Source organism: Sturnira hondurensis, unplaced genomic scaffold, assembly GCF_014824575.4.
Source record: "Sturnira hondurensis isolate 20B ecotype Veracruz unplaced genomic scaffold, ASM1482457v3 Scaffold0007865, whole genome shotgun sequence".
Lineage (NCBI taxonomy): Eukaryota > Metazoa > Chordata > Mammalia > Chiroptera > Phyllostomidae > Sturnira > Sturnira hondurensis.
Window position 1 is genome coordinate 653791 of NW_028080496.1, and position 22816 is coordinate 676606.

At 53.1% G+C, this 22816-nt stretch overlaps 1 protein-coding gene across 2 annotated transcripts in view; it reads left to right on the forward strand.

The window, feature by feature from the left end:
• Window positions 1–22816, forward strand: part of TMEM266 (transmembrane protein 266) — a 55800-nt gene that overhangs the window by 5474 nt on the left and 27510 nt on the right. For both annotated transcript variants that reach the window (XM_037053461.1, XM_037053462.1), the window contains exons 2-4: window positions 9635–9767; window positions 11977–12165; window positions 20449–20603. In XM_037053461.1, the coding sequence (XP_036909356.1) occupies window positions 9730–9767; window positions 11977–12165; window positions 20449–20603 (382 nt within the window). In that variant the 5' untranslated portion in view covers window positions 9635–9729. The remainder of the gene's footprint in view (window positions 1–9634; window positions 9768–11976; window positions 12166–20448; window positions 20604–22816) is intronic.

Below are 22816 nucleotides of genomic sequence, written 5' to 3' on the forward strand. Positions count from 1 at the left end.
GATGATTGCAAGCATCTTCAATCCTCCAGATCTTGCTAACAGGTGGAAGGAGTGCCAAAGATCGTGTCCAGTGCTATGGACTGATTTATGACCCCTGCCCTCTACGGAATGCACAGTGTTGAAGCCCTGCCTCCTAATATGGCTGTGTGAGGTGATAGGGTCTGTAGCAGGTAATTAAGGTTAAATGAGGTCATAAGAATGGGGCCTTAATCTGATAGGACTGTGGTCTTATAAGAAGAGGAAGAGAGATTTATTTTTCTCTCTGTCCACCATGTGAGCACATAGTGAGAAGGTAGCCACCTGCATGCCAGAAAGAGTGGTTTCCCCAAAACCCAGCCATGCTGGCACCCAGATCTTGGATTTCTGGTCTCCAGAACTGTGAGAAATAAATATCTGTTGTTGAAGTCACCCAGTCTGTTACAGTAGCATAAACTTTGAACTGGATGTAAGACTGGAGACTTGATTTAGATCAGGTGAGTTAAAAAAAAAACAAAGCCCTTAAAATGAGTCTTAATTACTGAAACAAGGTGGTGCTTGAAAATGTGAGTAACCAGAAAGTTATGGAGTCAGTTTGAGGACAAAGGCTAGGGAGAAATAATGCTATTTCTGGTTGTAAGCACATTCAGACTATTACTGTTACTCTCCTTTTCCAAAGATAACATTCCAGGTTTTGAAAAGAAGCATCACACTAAGGCATCCTGGAGCTCAGACCCAGCTATTCCACAAAGTAGGAGTGTAACTCCTGACAAGTTGCTTTACTCTTCTGGGTCCTGGCACCCTTTCCTGCTAAATGACAGGACTGGGCTTTGCAGTTTAAGGCTCCCAAAATGTAACTTCTGCACTCTGAGCTATGCCGTGCCTTAAGCGAGCAGGACAAAATAATTCACATGGGGAGCTTGCTTTACAAATTGTACTTGGTGATAGTGGTTTGAAAAGTCAAGCATAGATGAATGGCATTTGGCAGGAGAAAACCTTAGTACATCCAAAACCCTTAATTAGATACTGTAGGCAGCGCTGTAGTTCTGTCTGTGTCAAAAGATGCAGCGTTACCAAGTGGCACGCTGTAGATGGAGATATGCAGTGTTTTCGCAACAGCTTGTTCATCTGTGGCGTGATTGGCCTGTGTCAGACAGGCAGCATCCGCATTTTCAACTGTGCCTGCATTTTGAAAATCTCAGTGCTCCTACGTGTAGATTGAAGGCCTCTTGCCCAGTTTCTGTGGATATGAGTTCATTGACATTGATGACATTCAGTGAGAAGTTTGGGGCCCATAGCGAGTGACGCATATGGTTTCTTTTCCTCCAGATTTTATACGTAACTGAATACCGTCACCATACTAGGTGTAAGTTTGTTTTGTTTTTGCTTCCTCCTTTTAATACCCCAGTCAGGCTAACATTTCTCAATTGTGATGTCATGGCTACTATTGCTGCATAACAAATTATCCCGACACCTAATGGGATAATTCAAATGCCTTAAAACAAGCATTCTGTTTTGTTCAGGCCAGCCATTCTGGACTTGTCGTGCCGGAGACAGAGTTGTGGTGCAGGGAAGGTCTCTGGGCTGCTCCGTGGCTGGGGTGGAGTCCCCTCCTTTTTGCTTGCTGGATGGGGCCCTGACTCCTTGCTTTGACTCCATTTAACTTATGTCACAGATCACCCGACTCCCCGACCCCCCAGTGTGCTGAGTCTGGGCCCTGGTAGTGAATGTGGGCATTTTAGATACTGGAAGAGCTGCTTTCTCTCTTTGTCACACACGTACTGATGAATATACATTTGTGGCCTAATTTTTACTTCTTGCGAGCTTGATTAACATGATTTAGCTAATCATGCTGAGGTTGACTCAACCTTGAGAGTGAGGAAACGAGAGGTCACATCCTGACACTTGGTAAATTCACCAAGCTGAAACCACACAGTGATCCTTGGTGAGCAGCCTTCTGCCTTGTATTGTCATTGATCCCTCCGTGCCGCCTCAGGGGGCACCATGCTTCCCCCTCAGTTTAAAGTCTGGGCGGGGATGTATTTATTCCGCAGATATTTTTTTTCTTGGCGCTTACATAGGGGGGTGATGAGCTCAGGGGCTAAAAATCTCCCAAGGTGCCAGTTCAGGGAGAAGGAACTCAGCTCTCGTGCAAGTTCCTTGGGGCTTCTGTAGCCAAGAACTGCAAACTGAGTAGTTAAAAAAACACACACCCAACAGAATTTTGTCTTCTCGAAGATCTGGAGGCCAGATCAAGGTGGCCACAGGGCCACACTCCCTGTATAGGCTCTGGGGGAGAATCCTCCCTGCCTCCCTGGTGGACCCAGGCGTTCCTTGCCTTGTGGTGGCATCCCTCCAGCCCCTGTCTCTGTCTTCGTGGGGCCTTTTCCTCTCTGCCTTCTATCTGTCTTAAGGACGCTGCCGTTGGATTCAGGGCCCACCCCAGTCCAGGATGACCTCATTGTAACTAGTTACAAAGCCCTATTTCTCTACATAGAGTCAGGTTCTGAGGTTCCAAGTGAATTTGGGCAGACACTATTCAACCCACTGTGTCTCCTTAGGTCAGAAATATGCTCAAGCTTAAGAGCCTGGGACTGCATTGATTAAATGACTCCATCACAGCACAGACTGTGCAGGCCCTGGGTTGTAAGTGCAAGAGCTGTAAGAAGCAGACAGAATATAATCGAGGGACATGCTAGCTGGTGGCTGCAGTGATACACAGTGATGTCTTCTGGTAAGACCCCCACAGGCACCATTCCAGACTGGGAACAACCACCCGCCCACGGGGGCTCTTCCCGCCGCCAATCGAGCTCACCCCACAGGACTGCTCTCTGCAGATGGGGCTGGTTCCCACAGCCCCTGCTGCTCTCGGCTGGTGTGGCCACCTGTCTCCTGGCCCAGGGCCCTCCCAGCTTTGTAGCTTCCCATGGACACTGGTGATATTCCAAAGGCTCCTTTTCTCCTTTTGCGATAGGCTTCTCTCCTATCGGAGAGAAGGGGCTGTTCCCCCATAACGACTAGTTACTGCCCAAGTCATTGCCGTCTTGGTCACAGGAAGGCAGTCCCCACAGCTGGGCCATAGCACTCCCCTGCCATGCTGCTAACTGTGGACAAGCCACCGACCTCATCTTGAATTAGGTTAACCTGTGACGCACTCCTGTGTTGGTTTCTTCCCGATCCTTCCCATCTCAGTCAGAGGATAATGTGTTTTGTGCCCGAGTATCACATTCTAGGTTCCCAAACCACCTTCTTACTCCTCATTCACTCACATGAGACTCCAGGGGACCCATTCCACAAATTATGCCCAACCCCTACTGCCCGGATCACCTGGCACTGTGCCCGGGCTCATGGGCGGCCCCGCTGCACTGGAACAAAACATCTGAAACAGTGACAAGGGAACCCAAGTTGCCTTGGCTCCTAGCAGCAGAGTCAGGTGGACGTGGGTTCCAATTCCAGGTCAGCCTCTCACTGACAGTGCTCTTAACCTCCCTACCCAAGTTCTGTAAATTGTAAAGTATGTGGAATTGGGCCTAAAATATTATACTTTGAAAAAGCTTTGTGAAAACCTCGGGCCCCATGCCAGTGGCACTGTGATTGGAGGCAGAATCCACAGCACGTGGGTGACAGACAGGTGGCTATCTCATGGCACCGTGTCGGTTCCGGAAACTGGCCCCCGATCCACCTGACTATGATAACTAGTGACTCTCCCAACACAGTGTGTGTTTTTCTCTAGAGTGGGGGTGTCCAACCGGTGGCCCACGGGCCGTATGTGGCCCAACACAGATTAGTACGTTTAATTAAAACCTCTTTTGGCTCATCAGTTTTTGTTAGTGTTTGTGTATTTTGTGTGTGGCCCAAGACAACTCCTCTTCTTCCAGGGTGGCCCAGAGACGCCAAAAGGTGGGACACCCCACGAGCATTCCCCATTTGTTTCCCTTTTCTCTTACTTCAAAGGAAGACTTTATTCTCCCTTTTTAAAGTTAATAATCTTTGTATTGTTAATTTCTTCCCTTCCCACCCATGTCAGAACTTGTCCCTTATCTCTGTTGGCTGTTTTCCATGGACGAACTTGAGTTGTGCCTGTGCTTAGAAACACCCTTCTCTCAGCCCTGCAGCCCACTCAGGGGGTGGGTAGGCTCCTTCCTTTGGCATCACACTCCTCGGACACGTCTAACATTCGTCCATTTAGCAAAAGGCCCTCACGTATGACCCCATGCGATTCGGTACCATGCCAGATGATGGGCGGACATGATATTACCAGTGTTGTTTCTTGATCTCAAGCAAGGTAGTGACCAGCCCCTGACAAGTTCTGGTCTGGCCTCTGCCCAGAGCCTGTCCCTCACATGAGGCCCTCTGGTCTCAGTTCACCAGCTTCGTTTTGCTGTTGTCAACAGTCCCAAGATCTCTCCCACCATACGGAGGGAACACACTTCATCTAGTTACTTCCTCTGTCTCCCTCGGGTCCCAGGTTAAGCATTGCTTCCTTAGGGAAACCTTCGTGCCCCCACCACTCCCCCATTTGGGACAGATTCCTCTTTTACATCCCAGTAGATCCATCTGTCCCTTCATTCAGAACACTGACTCAGTTTCTGATTGGCCATGTATGGGTGAAATTACTCGACTGTCTTTCCGCTCTTCCCCGAGCTCTGTGGATGCAGGGACTGTGACAGTTTTCACTTGTCATTCTGTGCGCAGTCCCAGGATTGGATCTGTCAGGTGCGAGGCCCTCAGTAGACTGGTAGAGGGGAGGGAGGGAGCGTCTTGTAGGAGCCGGTCAGGTAGCGAGAAGAAAACCATGTACACTCTCATACTTGGAGCAGAGTATGATAGTGGAGCTATACCCTGTGTGTTAAGAGAGCACAGAATCCAGCAATTAGCTTATAGGGGTGTGGATGCAGGTGTGAAGTCATCAGCAAATACCTCTGAAAAAGATGAGTAGGCATTCACTATGCAAATGAGGAAGAAAATGGGATTCTGGTAGAGGGGAGGGCCTACGCCAAGTTGTGAAAGAACAGCTGAGTGAGGTGAGTGTGACTGGAGTGAAGGGAGCAGATGGAGAAGGGGCTGGAGAGCCGGGACACAGGTAATGCCCATTTCCTGTGGAATTTGAACATGTATGGAAAGAGCCAGAAATGGGTTTTAAGTAGGAAATGATATGATTTTCATTTTAAAAAGACTTATTTTGGCAACTGAAACTCTCACATATGCCTTGTGGAATTATAGCTACTCTGAAAAGCTATTTGGAAGTATCTGATAAAGTGAAACATATACCTATTTTATAAATTGGCAATTCTACTCCTAAACATTTGCTTAAAATTAAAAATTTATATCCAAAAAAGATTTACACAGAAATGTTCGTGACAACTTTTTTGTAAGAGCCAAAACGGTAAACAATTCAATTTTCCATCACCTGTTGGATTACCTAAATTAAAAATAAATTGTGGTATTTCCATATGATCGGGTGCTACTCAGCCACATAAAGGAGCAAAGTACTGATGAACGCAGACACCCAGATGAATCTCCTAGACATTATGTCGAGCCTGAGAATCCAGACACACATAATCCACGTGATGAGATGACATGTTTAGTTAGAAAGCAGCCAAAGCTAATCTCTGGGAATAGAGGTTAGGACAACCTCTGGGCATCAGGGGTTGACTGCACAGTCACGAGAGAACTTTCTGGGGCAGTGAAAATGTTTCATATGTCGATTGGGGGAGTGGTTCTGTTCAAACGTATCGATCTGTACACTTACAATGAGTGTGTTTTACTGTATGTAAATCATGCGTAGATGATTTTACTGTATGTGAATCATGCTAAGATCTCTTTGGAGGTAGTTTGGAGATTGCTGGATGACAGAGTGAGACTTGACTTGGGGAGATGGTAAAAATGCAGTTGAGAGATTTCAGGGCCAGTATTTAAGCAATGCAGTGGGTTTTCCAAAAAGGGGACAAAATCCTGGGTTGTTGAGGTGATAGAATTGACAAGAATGAAATGTGAACAAGGATGGTTGTTGTACCATTTTCACAGTGGCAAAAAAAAAAAAGTCTGAAAACTGCCCATCAACAGGGGAATTGTTAACTAAGTTGTAGAGCATCCTAACTGTGCGATATTATGCAGCCGTTAATTAAAAATGGAGTGTGAGCTTTACTGCTGGACTCGGCCGAGGGACTTCTACAAGAAATGGGGCCGGCGCACAGGTTTAATGTTGGAGTGTGTGCGTGTGTGCATGTGTATCGCGGGGACAACAGCAGTGAGGCAGACGAAGTGTCAGAGCAGGCAAGGAGGAAAAGCAGCCACCGAAAGCACGATCGGTGTGATTAGCAATGCACGTAAAGCTATATATGTGCACGATAGCCCTGGCTGGTGTAGCTCAGTGGATGGAGCACGGGCCTGTGAACCAGGGATCATGGTTCGATTCCCAGTCAGGGCACATGCCTGGGTTGCAGGCGGGTTCACTGCAGGCCAACTCCCAGCAGGGACACACAAAAAGGCAACCATGCGTTGATGTTTCTCTCCCTCTCTCCTTCCCCTCTAAAGATAAATAAATAAATAAAATCTTTTTTAAAAAAGCTATATATGTGCACGATATGTGCTGTATCTGTGTGTTTAGAAATTAGAAAACATGTAAGTGTTTATTGACCAGGAACGATGTCTGCTATACATTGCCAAGTGATAAAATTGCAGAGTTGGTTCTGTTTTGTTAAACACAGACCTACAGAAGCTACCCGAGGAATGTGGGCAGTGTTCGCATAGCTCCGAGCATGGATCACCGCACCTGGCTGTTAATGTAGGGACCTCAGGCAAAAGGTGGAGAGATAAAACGGAGGATGGAGAGAAGTGTAGCTTTTTACAAATAGACCTTTGAATTATTTTATGTGTTGTGGTGGCCATTTGTCTATAATATATCTGTTATCTATTGCCACAATAGTACCGTATAATAAACTACCCCAAAACCTTGGTGGGCTGAAAACAAACAACAAAATAAACACCGATCTTTTTGTTTAACAGATGGCTGAATGAATGGGGGGGGATTGTGTCTGCCAGTGAGGAGGCATTGGTTGCTTAATATTCATGAGGAAGTTTACAGCTTTCAAAACACTCCTCTGTAATTCTTCATTATCCTCACCTCTCTGAATTTTAATTTCTTTCCCTGCATCTGTCTCTCTCACTAGCCCACGAGTTTGAGTGCTGTGACCATGTCTCCTTTATCTTGATAATCTCAATATTTAATACTGGTTCCTAGAACATAGAAGGTGCTAATAAATTCTGGAAGAATACATTTTTACAAAACAACAACTTTATTTAGCTCATGAGTCTGTGAGTTAGTCTGGGCACAGCTGGGTGGCGCTTCTTGCCTTGACAGACCTCGCAAACACACCTGGGGGTGGTGGGGGTGGGCGGCTGGCCGAGGTGGTGGGCCTGCATGTTGCCATGGTGATGTACAAGCCGGCCCAGCCCTAGGAGTGCTTTTCACGTTTGCTGTTGTGTTCGAGTTTTCTACAGAAAAACGGAAGCAATGGGGTACATGTGTGCATTCCGTAGAGAGGTTTATGTGAGGGAGTGGGCTTGTGCCAGAGTGGAAGCTGGCAAGTGCAGACCCAGGAGGGCCAATGGCATCGATTCGAGTGTGGAGATAAGACCAGTGTCCAGCCCGCCTAGAAGGTCCNGGTGGGGGTGGGCGGCTGGCCGAGGTGGTGGGCCTGCATGTTGCCATGGTGATGTACAAGCCGGCCCAGTCCTAGGAGTGCTTTTCACGTTTGCTGTTGTGTTCGATTTTTCTACAGAAAAACGGAAGCAATGGGGTACATGTGTGCATTCCGTAGAGAGGTTTATGTGAGGGAGTGGGCTTGTGCCAGAGTGGAAGCTGGCAAGTGCAGACCCAGGAGGGCCAATGGCATCGATTCGAGTGTGGAGATAAGACCAGTGTCCAGCCCGCCTAGAAGGTCCAGGAGAGCAGGCCCCTTTCAGTTGTAGCCTACGCAGAGCTCACTCCTTATACAGCGTGTACATAGGGCTCACAGGGGAATATAACGTATTCACACACGGTTCCAGGGCTGGTGTCGCTCACCTAGTTCCCTGTTTGTTGGGACCGTGATCCTGGCTTCATTGCCTGTTGACGTTAGGCCACCACCAGATCTGTCTTCCCACGGGGCTTTGTGAAAAGAACAAGGACGATCGAGACTGACTAACTCTGTGTTACGGAAGGGGGAACGTTATAGAGCTCACTTTATCATTAACACACACCCCCTAATACTACCATGGTTAAGGTGCTCCTTATCTGTCTAGGTGTGGGGATAAACCGTCTGCCCAGAGTCTCCCTGCCACATTCCCCACACTTTGTCCCATGCTCCTGTTTCCCACAAACTGCGGTGGAAACGGGGTCTCCTGTGTATAGCCCTTATGATTTTAGAAAGCTCTCCATCTCCTGTAATTCCACCAGCTCTAGATTCAGGCTTCCCCAAGATTCCCTCGAGTCGCCTTTAACCTGAGCTCACAGTTTTCTCACAGGGCTTCAAGGAGCGTCCCCATGGGCAGGTTTGTCCCTGTCCCCTGATATTTTCACCCTTGGAGCACATGTTCCTTCTTCAGGAGGAGCCAGTCTACCTTTTGTCTCTCAAGTTCAGCTGCCTCTGAGAGCAGATCTTCGGGAAGGGAGGCAGGTTCTATCCCGAGGATGGTGTAGGGAAAGCAGTTTGCAGCAGAAGCAACTTACAGACGGATGGATGGCCCTTGGAATGATCTCCCTGACACTTTGTACAAGACCACCCAGAACCTGGGCCTGGCTCTTCTGCCACATCGTTAGTCTCCCAGGAGCCTTCCGGATGGTACCGAAGCACTGCTTTGTAAAAGGCATCTTCTGTTGACCAGAGTTTAAGAGGAAATCTTGTACTCAGAGATCAGAATGCTTGGGAATGGCCTCAGATTCAACAAACTGTGCAATGTAAATTTACAACATAATTGCAATAAAAGCCAACACTACATGCCAGGCACTGTTCTAAGTGCTTTACAAGCGTTAACTCGTTTAGTTACTTTTACTTTTATTCCCATTTTATAAGTGTTGAAACTGAGGACAGAGGGGTTACCTAGTGTATCACGGTGAGGAGGCCAGTGAGGGGGAGCCCGGCCCCGAGCCTTCCCTCACCGGGAGACCCATCCCGGAGAGGAGCAGAGGGAGAGCGGAGAGGCCGAATTACCAGGTGGACATGGAAACAGGAGAAGGAAACTGGTGGGAAAACATGAGATTTCTGAGGCAAACCTTATAGGTGAGGTCCCTAACGCTGAAATACAGAATTACCCTGGTTTTCCTAGGCAGGTGTGGTGCAAAGAGCTGTGGGTTAGAAGTCAGATGGCCTAGGATCCATGCAACCTGGCTCTTGGCTGCCATCTGCGTGTGACACAGAAGGGCCACTTTGTCACACTGAGCCTGTTCCTTCAGCTCTCTGACAGAGAAGTTCTGCCTGTCGTTAACCAAGGGAAGTGATCACAGGAATCTGTTTAGCATCACCGTGGAAAGTGCTTCGTGGAAGCACTTTACCAAAAGAAGAAGAAAGTGTCTTCGTGGAAGACAGTAGCAAAGACTGCCATTTTTCGATGATCTCGGGGGGCCTTTGGTCTGGCATCTGAGTGGAATAAATTCTTTTCATTCATTTGTTTCTAGGGTACCATATTTGTATGCGTGGTGGGACTCACACTTGGAAATGCTGACAACAGGCTTCAAAGACAGCTGAGCCCCACGAGACACCAGGAAAGCCCATGGCTCTGGCTGCGTCTCTCAGCATGAGCAGCCCACAGTAAGTGCATCGGGGGCTGCTCCCTGTAGGCGCCGAGCGGGAACTTGGGGGGAACTGTGGGTTAGCAGTGGCTCCCTCTCCAGGTGCTTTTGTCCTTGAGCCCAACGTCAGAATGACTTGTTAGGATCTGCTTTTTCTCTGAGTTGCCTCACTAATATCATCTCGTAGTTTAGTTCAGAAAAGCGGAGGAATTCTGCAGTCCAAAACTGTTGCTTGACCCTCTCATGCATGTGAGGTCTCAGACTCTCTTGTGTATGTGGGCTTCACAAACAGGTGCATTACTAAATTTGGTTATTTTCTCTTAAACAAACAAACACCTATTTTCAGATCCTCCCAGAAGACAAGGATCTTCTGATTCAGGTAACCACTATACATATTTTCTGTAGCGGGAGGCCACAGAAAACAGGGAAAGCCACAGGGCAGCCTTTCAGGAGCAAACCTCAAGACAAGATTAGGAAGTGCTTAAGGTGAATGAATAAAACAGATGTTGCGAGGAAAGTTAGAAGTCGTGACTGGGTTTCTGAAAGCAGGCTTTAGGGAGCCAGGAGAAGAACTCTTCAGGGAGAATTGCTTTCTGTTCTCAAACCTGAGAGGCTGTGTGTACCAACCACTTAATCTTACACAGCGCCAGCACACTGGTCAGTTGTTTTGTGGTTGTGACTTAATGGCAAAAATGCCAAGGTGAGCCCTGGCCGGTGTGGCTCAGGAGGTTCGGCGTCACCCCACAAAGTAAAAGGCCAAGGTGTGATACCCGGTTAGGACACGTGCCTAGGTTGCCGGTTCGGTCCCTGGTCGGGCGCCAGGAGAGGCAAGCAATCGAAGTTTCTCACATCAGTGTTGCTCTCCCTCTCTTTCTTCTTCCCTTCCCCTCTTCCTAAAACCAAATACATAAAATAAAAAATGCCAAGGTGAGAATAGCACTCCTGTCCCACACTGCAGACCCACGCCTGGCCTGCCTAGCTGGGAGCCGGCTGCTGTCACCTGGAGCAGGTGTCCACTATTGCCACAGCAGTTCAGTGGGGCAACCAGCTGCAGAACCCCAGTAGAAGGCGGCAGGAAGTGCTTGTGCCTTCACGTCTGGGGTGGCCAGCGAGGCAGCTCTGCCCGTCCTGGCTGATCACCCCTGGGTGTGGGCTCTGCCGGCGGTCGGCGTGTCTAGGTGACACTGGAGTCCACTCCTTGTGGCCCTCACCCTCCCCTGGGCAGGCCGGTCACCTTCTGATGGCTCTATCGCAGGGGCAACAGCATCGTCACAGAAACCCACAGGTGCCTCTTCAGGCCTCTGCTTAGGTCACATTTGCTAACATCCCGTGGACCAACACAAGTCACGTGACCGACCAGCGCATCATGGATCGGGAAGTGTGCCCTTCCTTTTGATGGGAGGAGCTGCAGGAAAGTGCGGGGGAACAACTGAGCCGTTCGTAAACCTTGTCCACCCTCCTGTTCCTGCCCAGCATCGGGGTGTTCTCTCAAGAGTCAGGCCGTGAACTGTGGGGCCTTACCTCCCCCTAAGGAGGCTTCATCTCCTGCTGAGCTACCTACCGACCTGACGTAGTGCTGGGCCACTGTGAGCCCTGGCAGGAGGGCAGACGGGGCCTGTCCCAAGCTTCTCAGAGCCAAGTGCTGTTAGTCCCCGTGGATCAGAAAACTCCGTTCAGTCCATGGTGCCTAGTTTCCATGAGCAGTCCAGAAGGAAAGAAGAGATTCAACCCAGCGTCCCCCACATAAACATCCACACCTTTATTTCAGTCGTTGAGAAGCACCTGAGCCTCACACCCTGTGCCTGTTCTGTCTGAAACCATTTCGTGAGTGTCGTGCCGAGAGTGTGCGTCCTGTACTTCACGGGCCGCGGAAAGCAGAGGGGCAGACAGGCCTGCAGAAGGACACTGGGCATCGGAAATCACTTGCTGAATCTGGGTAGTTGAGGCAGCTCACCTGTGGTGTTCAAATAAAAAATCCACTTTCCCCTCAATTACCTGGAGATTCAAGCAGAAGAGAAGGAGGCAGATTTAGCTCTGAACTTCCTGGGTACCTGCCACAGAGTAGTATTGGTTAGGTTTCAACAGTGGTTAGGGAAAAAAAAGGTTAGAGTTCAGAGCTCCCCACCCAAGTGGGGAACTTGTTATTCTGATGCGCCCTCCCTGCTTTCCTTGGGGAATAAGATGTGGTTGCCGTGGGGGCTGACTGCCCGTTCCCCCTCCACCTCCAGGCCTGCCCCAGGAGGAGGACTTTCCGAGGTGGAGGTCATCTCCCAGCAAGTGGACGAGGAAACCAAGAGCGTTGCTCCCGGGCAGCTGGTGAACTTTGCCTATCGGGACTTGCCGCTGGCTGCAGTCGACCTCTCCTCCGCGGGCTCGCAGCTGCTGTCAAATCTGGACGAAGACTACCAGAGAGAAGGGTAGGTGCCTGACTGTCTCCTGCGCGACTGTGGGGGTCACGGCAGACAGAGGTCAGAGATGCTGAGTAGGAAGAGGCCCCATGTTCCCATCAGGCCACTAAGGCCCCTTTTTCCTCAGATGCTGTTACCTCAGTGAAGGCTGTGGGCTCGGGCCTTACCTGTCATTGTGGGGCTCAAACAGTTTTGTAGCATTGGCTTGGGCGTCAGAGGATCATGACATTTCAGGACTGATGTACTCCATGGTAGCCCATCTGACCCCTCTCTGCACACTGGGAATCGGGGACCTGCCCAAGGTCACAGAGGCCAGAAGGGGTGGGGTTGGCCTGCACTGGCCTTGGTACCCTCTGTCAGCCAACGCTTACCAGGGGAGAGGCCAGCAGAGAGCGCCCTGCGCAAGCTGGGGTGCTGAGCCTGTTGGGGTGTAGCAACACAGATCCGGGAGCTTTGCTGCCCCCTTTGCATAGGACGATTCAAAGATGGGGCCCCTACCTCCTCCTCCTCCTCAGTTTGCCTGTCAGCCTGGGTGCCTTTGTTCCCCGGTTAACATCTCGTTAGCCTGGTCTGTCTTACAGACATACTTTCTAAAGATGAACAGTTGAGTTAGAGCTGGTTTGAAGACCGGAGCAGAGTCCCGGGGTCACCCAGTGGGTCAGACGTCCCCACCCCCCACTGCCCCACGGCACAGACATTGGAAACACTGGCCAGGAGCTTTGAGCCCCTTCTGGGCCATTCTCTTCCTCGGGTACCTGTAAATATTTCAGAACATGCTGGCTGCTTTGACTATGGAAATGAAGGGTTGCTGGGTTATTTCAGAAGCTGATGAGAAGAATTGGCTCGAGATAAATTTTCAGAGCTTGGATCCCCTGTGCTTGTTTTCCAAAAGGCCTGCCGCTTTCCTGAGAGAAGCTGCCTAACCGTTGTGAAACCATAAACCTTTTGTGGAAACTTCACCCAGTGGCTCTTTCTGAAAATATAACTTTGTCCGAGTGTTGTGCATAGATTCGGCAGGACACTGGCGGGGGCGGGGGAAGGACAGGCAAGCTGGGGTGAGACAGCTAAGGGACAGAGGCCGGGTGGTGGTGGCCACCCTGAGCAGGTACTCTCAGCGCCCAGGTCTCTGCTGGCTCTAAGGCTGGGCTGAGGCCCTCGAGGCCCCTGAGCCAGGGCTGGCTTCATGCACGTGTTGCCTGTGCAGTTGCTTGGTTTGATGCCGCGTTGCCACCGCCTGGAAACTGAACAAGGAGTCATGCGTTTGCACTGAGCTCCACAAATTATGTGGCAGGTGTGTCCCTCCCGAGCACCAGGTGCCACGTTGCTGCCCTCTAGTGGCCTAAAGTGGCAGTGCAGCTTCATAATGCCCCTGGTGGTCCGAGTTTCTCAGGGCCAGAAGCCTGGAGCCCCCTCCTAGTGGGAACAGAAGAAGGAACAAAGCACACGGAAGCCCAGCCTTACGGCTGTGTTTCCTTCTGAACTGGGTCTCTGCAGAGTCTCCCCCATCAGGGAAATTGCAGATGAGGCACCCACGGGGCAGAGAGGCCCTTGATGTGATTTGAGTGCCCNATGGGGGGGGGGGGGGAAGGACAGGCAAGCTGAGGTGAGACAGCTAAGGGACAGACGCCGGGTGGTGGTGGCCACCCTGAGCAGGTACTCTCAGTACCCAGGTCTCTGCTGGCTCTAAGGCTGGGCTGAGGCCCTCGAGGCCCCTGAGCCAGGGCCGGCTTCATGCACGTGTTACCTGTGCAGTTGCTTGGTTTGATGCCGCGTTGCCACCGCCTGGAAACTGAACAAGGAGTCATGCGTCTGTGCAGTTGCTTGGTTTGATGCCGCGTTGCCACCGCCTGGAAACTGAACAAGGAGTCATGCGTTTGCACTGAGCTCCACAAATTATGTGGCAGGTGTGTCCCTCCCGAGCACCAGGTGCCACGTTGCTGCCCTCTAGTGGCCTAAAGTGGCAGTGCAGCTTCATAATGCCCCTGGTGGTCCGAGTTTCTCAGGGCCAGAAGCCTGGAGCCCCCTCCTAGTGGGAACAGAAGAAGGAACAAAGCACACGGAAGCCCAGCCTTACGGCTGTGTTTCCTTCTGAACTGGGTCTCTGCAGAGTCTCCCCCATCAGGGAAATTGCAGATGAGGCACCCACGGGGCAGAGAGGCCCTTGATGTGATTTGAGTGCCCAGGTGTGCCCTGGAAGCTGCTCCTGTGGGGCGACAGGAAGCAGCAGGTGAAGGGATTTGTCACTGCTGCCTGTGCTCTCTGTGGGGCTCTTGGCAGCCAGGGGCTTCCTGAAGAAGGAAGCAGGAGCAGGCCCAGGACAGATGCCAGGGGAAAAGGAAGCAAAACAAAAGCACATTGTGGGGGCGCGGGGAGGCCCCCCTCAAGGCTTTTTGGCTCTTGCTGCATTTCCTGGGGTTCTCCCAAAATTTCCCACCTGGCTCTTTCTGAAGCAATGCACAGCAACAGTGTTTACAGTTCTGGTGGAAGTCTTGTCAGACAATCTGTTCCTACGCAGGGAAGTGTTATGTGCGGGCTCAAATCTTCTCTGCGGGGAAACGAAGGGACCTCGGGGGCCCAGCACCCCGCCATTCACTCCCCTTGAGCTCAGTGATATACTTCTGTGTTTGTAAGTTTCCCAGAATCTGAGAACGTTAGAGCTAGAAAACACCCCAGACAGTATGTATTCTCCATATAAGATTTTATTTATTTGGTTTTAGAGAGAGGGGAACGGAGAAAGATAGAGAGGGTGAAACATCAGTGTGTGGTTGCCTCTCCTACGCCCCCTACTGGGGACGTGGCCCACAACCCGAACATGTTCCCTGACTGGGAATTGAACTGGCGAGCCTTTGGTTTGCAGGCCCGTGCTCAATCCACGGAGCCACACCAGCCAGGGCCTATTCTCCATAGTCTAAGAGGACAGCGGAGTCCAGAGTGTGGAAGCACGTGTGCAAGGCCACACAGCGACAGGCACGGCACCATCTCTGGCTCGTGGTCCAGGCCAGCACTGCGGGCTTCCGTGTGTCGTCTGTCCCTTTCCAGCATCACACGTTGTGACTCTGGTTGTCATCATTGCCCATGTGATGCCACCGCATGGCTGCCCTGTCACATGCCTGTCCCCATTCTGCTGAGGGAGGCAGGGCAGGACAAGGGTAGGTGGCAGCCCTGTGGCCGTGTAGAGAGGGTCCTCCAGAGGGTCGTGGAAAGCAGGCAGGAGACTTTGTCACACGTGGGAAAGTAAAGGAAGGAATGAAAGACGTTCAGCCTCTTGTACTTGTTTATACTTTAGGGTCCTAAAAGGTCTAACCTAAGAGGTCAGAGGCCAGACCCCCAGAGGGGAGGTCCCTGGAAGGAGGCTGTGGAGACAGAAAGGGGTGTTGTCATTTGGGATGATGCCAACGGACATTTCGGCCAGGGCTTCACAGTTAGAGGAAGAAGACCTGCTGGGGCGTGGGGATGGTTATGAGTTGTCACCTGGAAAACCGGTCCAGTGTAGCAGCATCTGAAGACTGGGAGATTTCAGTGGTGCCGGCAGACAAAACCTGGAGGCAGAGGCGGGAAGTGGAGGAGCCTGCTAAGCTGGAGTCCAAATCACACTCCGAGCTCCCTATATACTTGCTCAAGGACCCACTCCTGCGGAAAGTCCTCTGTCCCCCCACGCCACCCAGGCTGGGGCCTGTCTCTTCCGTGGCAGTTGTGATGCTGGGCTGTCTGGTCTGCTCTTGAGTCTGTCCCCCTACCCCGGGGTCCCTTAGGGCAGACATCAGCTCTTTGAGAGCCTGGAGCGGAGTGGGTGTTGAGGAAGGAAGGAGCAACTCAAGTGCGTGACTGGGCGGGTGAGGCCGTCTAAGATAAGGACCGGGAGAGAAGGGAGCCAGTGCCGTTGGGGACAGTTGGGGACTGGCCCCAGGTGTATGTCAGGTGGAGAAGCACCACAGGGAGGGACCAGGCTCTGGACCAGAACTCGGGCTGTGGTCATGCCCTCTGAGCTGCTTTTACCCTTCTGCAAAGTCACCCTACAATAAATTTGGCCTCAGAACATGCCAACCTCACTTAGTACTTTTTCAGCACCCTTTTAGAAGAATGGAAAGCCTTCTGGGGTTCAGGGTTGAAAGTCAGGTTCATCCCGGCCGTGACCTTGCAAGTGCAAAGTCTGGAAGTTCATGGCTCTTGAAATCTTTGTGTTCATTATTCTCAGCAAAATAAACCCTTGGGTCCCCACCTCCTCGCCGGTATGGGGTGCACAGCCCCAGGGCACCACTAGGGGGCAGCAGAGCACCTCCTACTGCTCTGCAGGGTGCTGAGCGCTGCCTGGAGAAGGAAGAGCAATTTAAACCCAAGCTCAGGTCACCCAAGGAAAGTGAGCTGAATTTATGGGGCTCTGGGGCCCCCAGCCAACTGTGGGGGCATCTTGGATCTGGACTTTGGCCAAATAGAAGAAGGGGGTGTATTGCTGACTCAGTATTTGCCAGACTGCAGCTCAGAACAGAGCGAGCAGGACAGACATGGGCTGTGCCTGAGAACTCGCCCACTGGCTGGCTCACAGCCCGTTGGGCAGCCGGCCTCATCCGGGCAGCCCTGCCCACGCATGGGTGACACAAAGGAGACTCAGACTGGGGGCCAGCTCCCCACATGGAGGACTCTGGAGGCGGGAGGGCATCTCACTGGACCCAGCAGCACCCATCTCCTCCCCTGAGTAAGGCTCCGACCCACGGCAGCCCTTCAGAGACGTGTCAGCAACGCCTCGCACCCCTCAGCTTGGGCAGCCGGTCCCCAGTGTGTCGGCTGTTGTGCCCCCCAGAAGGGGATTGGGACTTTGCCAAGCAGGGTGACAGCTCCTACCTCCTGGCCTGAGCTCGTCGCCAGTTGACATTTCTGAGGGTGCAGGAAACCTGAGATTCTGGGACAAGTGAATGTCAGACCCTTGTGACCCCAGCTGCACAGGGCCTTGCTTCCTTCTCCTCCTCACCCCCAGCCCCCTCTCTGGCCCCGGCCCCATCCCTGGCGTGGGGCTGACCTTCAGCTCTGATTGCAGAACTGAAGCTGCTCGTTTGGAGACTTCACTTTCTTCAGTTCCCGCAAAGGGCTGGGGAAGTCTCCACTCAGCTCCAACCTGAGATTTCCTGCTGGGCCAAGCGTGCCAGTGTGCTTGCTGACTTGCTGGGTCTGTGTGCTGCTGTGGCTTGCCTCTCGGAATTGGTACGGGGCGAGGAGGATGCCGGACAGGACTTTTCCTGTGGCTGCTGCCCTCCCCAGGGGCGTGAGAAAGAAGCCCCACCACCCACTCATTGCAGGCACGCAGTGTGGGGTGTCCTTATGGGTGCTGGGTTGCTGGGTTGCTGGGTCCTACAGGGGGAAATCTGTCTGTTTGTAGAAGTCACTTCCTTCTCCTGCTTTGTTTCTCCCTTTATTTGCTTAGTTTTTCACGATGGGCTGAGACCAGGAGCCCATCCCACAGTCAGAACCCACCTGTGGGGCCTCAGGCTGGATGAGGCAAGGGCCCTGCCACGCTCAGGCGCTCAGCACCCGGCAAGGCGGCTGGCACTGAGTGGGCGAGTAATACCAGCCTGGAGTGAACATTGACACTTCTCGTATGTAGATTATTAATGCCTTTTCTGAGGCCCATGTACTTCCATCCTCACAGTACAGACAGAGGGCAGCTGAGCACTAAGCATTGTGTCATCGGGTTCACATACGTTATCTTTAGTATTTTAGGACAACGACCCTGTGAAGGTTGCCGATGCTCCCATTGGCCGATTGGGAAACAGGCCCAGAGATTGTGCTCAGAGTTCGGTTGCTGGGGCTACAGTTCGGAGACACCAGTTGCCACCAAAACCCCAACAGACGGAAAAGTCTGGCTCTTCCCCCAGGCCTGTGTCACTAGAGAAAACAGTGGAAGGAGCTGTCTTTTCAAACAACGGTGTGTTACCATTTGCAAAGCAGTTGCAACAGCTCCTGGTTCAGCATCAGTGCCTTGTGAGGGTGGTTAAATCAGGGACAGTGGAGCCCAGGGCAGTGCCAGAGGGCTTTCTCTGACTCTATTGTCACCCTCTGGGACAGACACGAGAGAGAAACGTGAAGCGGGGCACGGGACATTCTGCTGAGAGTTGAAACCACCGCCAGGTCTGGGATGTCCAGGCCACGTCGGCCTCACAGATGTGCAGTGTCTTGGGCACGGGAGGATCTCGAGATGCGGGGCTTGAACCTGGAGTCCAGGTGTCCTCAGACGACCCACCAGTGAGGAGGCTCAGGGGTCTGGGCACTCCTTGGAACGTGTCCTCAGTGTTGTGGTTTTTGTGCATTTTGGGGGGTTCGGGGTTGTCATTTTCATCCCTCTGCAGTCCAGAGCGGTTCCGATCCTCTGGTCCAGCAGTGCCGCCACGGTCGGTCCGGGCAGATGGGCGAGCCTGGGCTCTGGACCTCACTGTGGACAGACCGCCGACTCACTGTGACCCCTCACTCCATTCCTTTCTTCGGGGACTCAGCAGTTGAAAATCTCAGTGCAGGGCTGACAGGACCACCTGACCTGGCTGCCTACAGGGCAGTCATCGGCTCGGCTGCGGCCTGCTCCCTCCTCCGGGCACGTGTGACTGCAATTTTGGGGACGACTTGAGGGTCGTCCCCACCCAGCCAGTGCTCGCTCCCCGCAGCCACAGCAGCCAGATGCTGCAGTCCCCTGCTGCAACGTCAGACCCCAGAGGAGCAAGCGCAGCCCCCACCTCACAGGCACCTCTGGCTCCACCTCAGAAAGGGTGGCTCAGCCCCAGGCTTGGGACCACTGCCCGAGAGAATATAAAGCAGAAACAGACGAGGCTCCCAGCCTTTTCCTGCCCCAGCCAGGGTTCCTCTGGGGCCTCAGCAGGGATTGGTGGGACCTCACACTGGAACACTGCCGCCTGCCAGGAGGGCCATCTGCTCCTTGGCATTTGGGCCTCTGGCAGCCCAAGGCCTCCTGGAGCTGCTCCTCCTGCTGCAGTGGGACGGGAAATCGGGACACGCCTGCCCTCTAGTGGCCATTCTGGGAGAGTGCCAGTGGGAACCAGGCTCCAGGGCTCCGATGGGCTGGATGCTGAGCCTTGGAAGGAAAGCACCTCCCACAGCTGAAGACTCACTGCTGATTTCCCTTTTGGCCCACTGAGCTCCTTGAGTCGTTATTTAGCCGCTCAGAGATATTTAAACACTGGACACGTCTGTCTTTCTGCTATAACACAGTCTCCTAGGAATGTGTGAGCCTTCTGAAGCTCAGAAGACATTTTATTAGCTTCTTGGGATTTCTAAACGTCGGGTCAGCCAGAAAGTCTGCCGCTTTGCCCACTCTGTCCTGGAGCTTTGGGGCCCATGTCCTGTGCTCCAAGGTGCTGCAGTGTAATTGAGGCTCAGGGAGCCCTTAGCACCCCCAGACACACACACACCGGATGCTCAGCGTGATACCATCCCGGAAAATGACCCTCACCGTGGCCCTTTTTATTTTTAACTGCAAAGATGCTTGGCTGAAGTGCCACTTGGCACTAAAATGGCATCAGTTTTAAGAGAATGCACTGGGTTCTGGAGGGCAGGGGGTGGGAGCTGGGCCCCCTTTGAGACCCGCAGCGACACCCACGTCGGGAGGAGTTGACAGGAAGCTGGAGGGAAGTGAGAGCTGAGAAAGGTGTCAAAGATTAAAATAGGGCCCGGGAAGTGGGGCAGGAGTGTCACTTGTGGGGAGAGAAGGTGTGGGGCGTAGGTGAGACACATGGTGGATCAGGAGAGCAGGTCAGCTGAGTAGTGACAAGGAAATCTTAAACTTCAAAGCATCTTTCATGCACCTGTGGGCACCTTGGCGTCTCTGGGCCTCTGTCCAGGTGGGGCACACTGTCCCTCAGAGTTGTAGATGCAGGCTACACGCCCAGTCCTTGTGGCCACTCCTGCACAGACACACCTGGCGCCGTCCCCTGGTGGCTTTTGTGGCCTTTCCTTCCCTGACACGGTCTCTCACCCTGTGTCCCCAGCTTAGTGAAACCCTTCCTGGGGCTGGGGATCGAACCCCAGCCTTTGTGCTTCCCCAGAGCTGAGGACGGCGCCGTCCATTCCCAGGCCCCCTCATGGGCACCCCTTCCCCCAGATCCTGCTTCTCTAACGGGAGTGGATCAAATGCCCAGAGAGACCCCTCTTTGAAATTCTACTCTGGGGCCTCTTGGGTAGGTTGTGTTTCACCGGGAAGCGTAGGGCAGGAGGAGTGACACCGGGCGGGGGTTCGAGAGCAGGGCCTCGGGGTCTCCCCCTCTCAGTGCCTGCTCCCCACTCTTGTCCCCGCAGGTCCACCTGGCTGAAGCCGTGCTGTGGGAAGAGAGCAGCCGTGTGGCAGGTATTTTTGCTCAGTGCCAGTCTCAACAGTTTCCTGGTAGCCTGTGTAATATTGGTGGTGATCCTCCTGACTCTGGAACTTCTAATAGATATAAAGCTTCTCCAGTGTGAGTAGCAAGAGGGATACCTACGCAAATACGTGCGATGTCGATATTCCGTGTGCATCCGTCCGGGCTCCCCACCTGACACCCTGGCCCGACACCCCGGCCCCTGGCCCTCGGGATCACCACCAGGGAGGACACCGGGCAGCTGCCCCCACCGCCCCGTATCAGCCCGCCCCCTCTTCACCCTGCGTGGCCACTTCTGGGTCCTCCCAGGCATTTCGTCATCTGAAACTGCTGAGGTCAGAAGTGTTGGGGCCCCTGTATGCACTTCTTTGTATTGTTCCCATTTGGAATTTTCTTGGGGGGGGGTCGTATTTTCTGGAGCTTAAAGAGAGTTCCCATTGTGGAGGTGTATCACCTGGTTGTAACTTGTGACAGCAGCAGCAGTGACATTGTGGCCCCTTGTGTTTTTATCTGGTGTGAGTGGGATGGTGCGAAAAGCACTTCCCTGTAACCGGACCCCAGTGTCAGCCCTGTGAGACGGTGGGGCTGCGGCTGGCTGTCTGCTGCAGGCAGGGGTGTGAGGCCTGGAGGAGCTGGAGGCTTCCCCAGGCCAGGAGCCCTGGGGCTGGGACCGGGAGCCACCAGGCCAGGTATTGGCATGGCCAGTCCCCCCCACAGTACAGGGCCTTGCTGGGTCTGAGCTGGCCCTGAGCTGGCTCTGCATTTATGGAGGCCGATGCTCGCGTGTCTGTGGCCGTGTCTGTGGCCTTTTCTGTCCTGGTGGGCACCAGGGCCAACGGACAGCCCCAGCGGACAGCCCCCTGCTTGGTGCCCTGGGGGAGGGCAGCTGAGACTCCTGCTTTGTATGAGTGAGTGGTTCTGTAGAGCCCTGGGTTCCCGTATTTCCCGGTTCAGAAGGTGGGTCGTTCAAGTGCAAATAAAGAAGAGATGAGAGTCTTGGACCCCCTCCCGATGTTTCCTTTTCTGCCATTGGCCTCACTCAGGACCACAGATCCAGCCACCCCAACGCCATCAGGGGTCTGGGACTTGTTTTCTCAAATGCCCCCAGGCCCTTGATTAGAGCCTCCATTCAGGGCTCCTTCTGAGTCATGAGTCACCTGGCTGTTCTGACACTGAGAACGACAGCGTCCCAGGGTGGCTTGACCAGCCTCGCTGGGTTCCACTCACAGAGGCTTCAGGAGCAAGGTGACCAGCACGGGTGTTACACTCAGCCTGGCTTCAGTGAACCACGTTGTGTACTTCCCGCCCCACTCACCCACACGTCCACTGTCTACAAGGTCTGCCCATGACGGCGTCTTTCTCTCCCTGTGGGGGGACGCAGCCAGGCGCGCGTGGGTCTGGGTGTGACAGGTATCGAGTTGGACTGAGAGCCCGGCCGACCTTGGAATTTTCCTGAAAATTAAATATCCAGGAGATTGACTTTGGTGGGACATCCAATAGCAGCTCGTAAAAGGGCATCTTAAATTCCACAGAACGCACAGAGATTTATGGCTCCTCTGAAGCAACTGTGAAAAAAAAAAAGCACAGGAATTTATTTGAGAAATAGCGGGGAGAGAGTTCATGTTTTCAGACTCACCTGGAGGTCCGTTCAGAGCCACACAAGCCTCGGCCTCTCGGTCCCACCGGCGCTAACGTGGCTGAGACAGAAGGAATCCTGGCATCTCCTGGCTCCATCCATATTGGCTTGATGCCAGGGGACCTGGAGTCCCCTGAGGGGAGCCTGGTATTGCAGCCTTCCCTCCCGCGCCTCCTCCACTGCAGACCTGGTTTCTACCCCCCATGCCTAGTTCCCCAATCTCAGAGCTTTGGGGAGGCTGTGGGGTCTGGGTGTTGTTCCCAATTTGGTCCCCAGGGGACCCTGAGCTGTGTGCCGACCAGGCCACGCTGGAGCCCACAGGGAAGCAGCATGAGCGCTCAGCAGTGTCCCTGCACCCGGTGTGGCCCCCCTGCCCCAGCGTGTCCTGCCAGCCCTTCCCGCTCTGCACCCGAGCCCACGTGGCCCAGTCCTGGGCCCTGGCACCCTGCTGTGGGCCCCGCCCCCTGACGAATTGCTTCCTGCTCGGGTGGGAGGCTGACCTGGCTCCTGCAGTGAACAGGCCTCCCGAGCTGGAGCCTGTGCTGCAGGGTTGCCCCGGGGAAGGTGGGTGGGAGTGGTCAGTGCCGATGCGCCGGCCTCTAGGGGGCCAGTGGGGCTGCTGGGACGAGTAGCAGACCCAGCCACTGCTCTGCCACCTGGGAGGCTGGCATCCCTT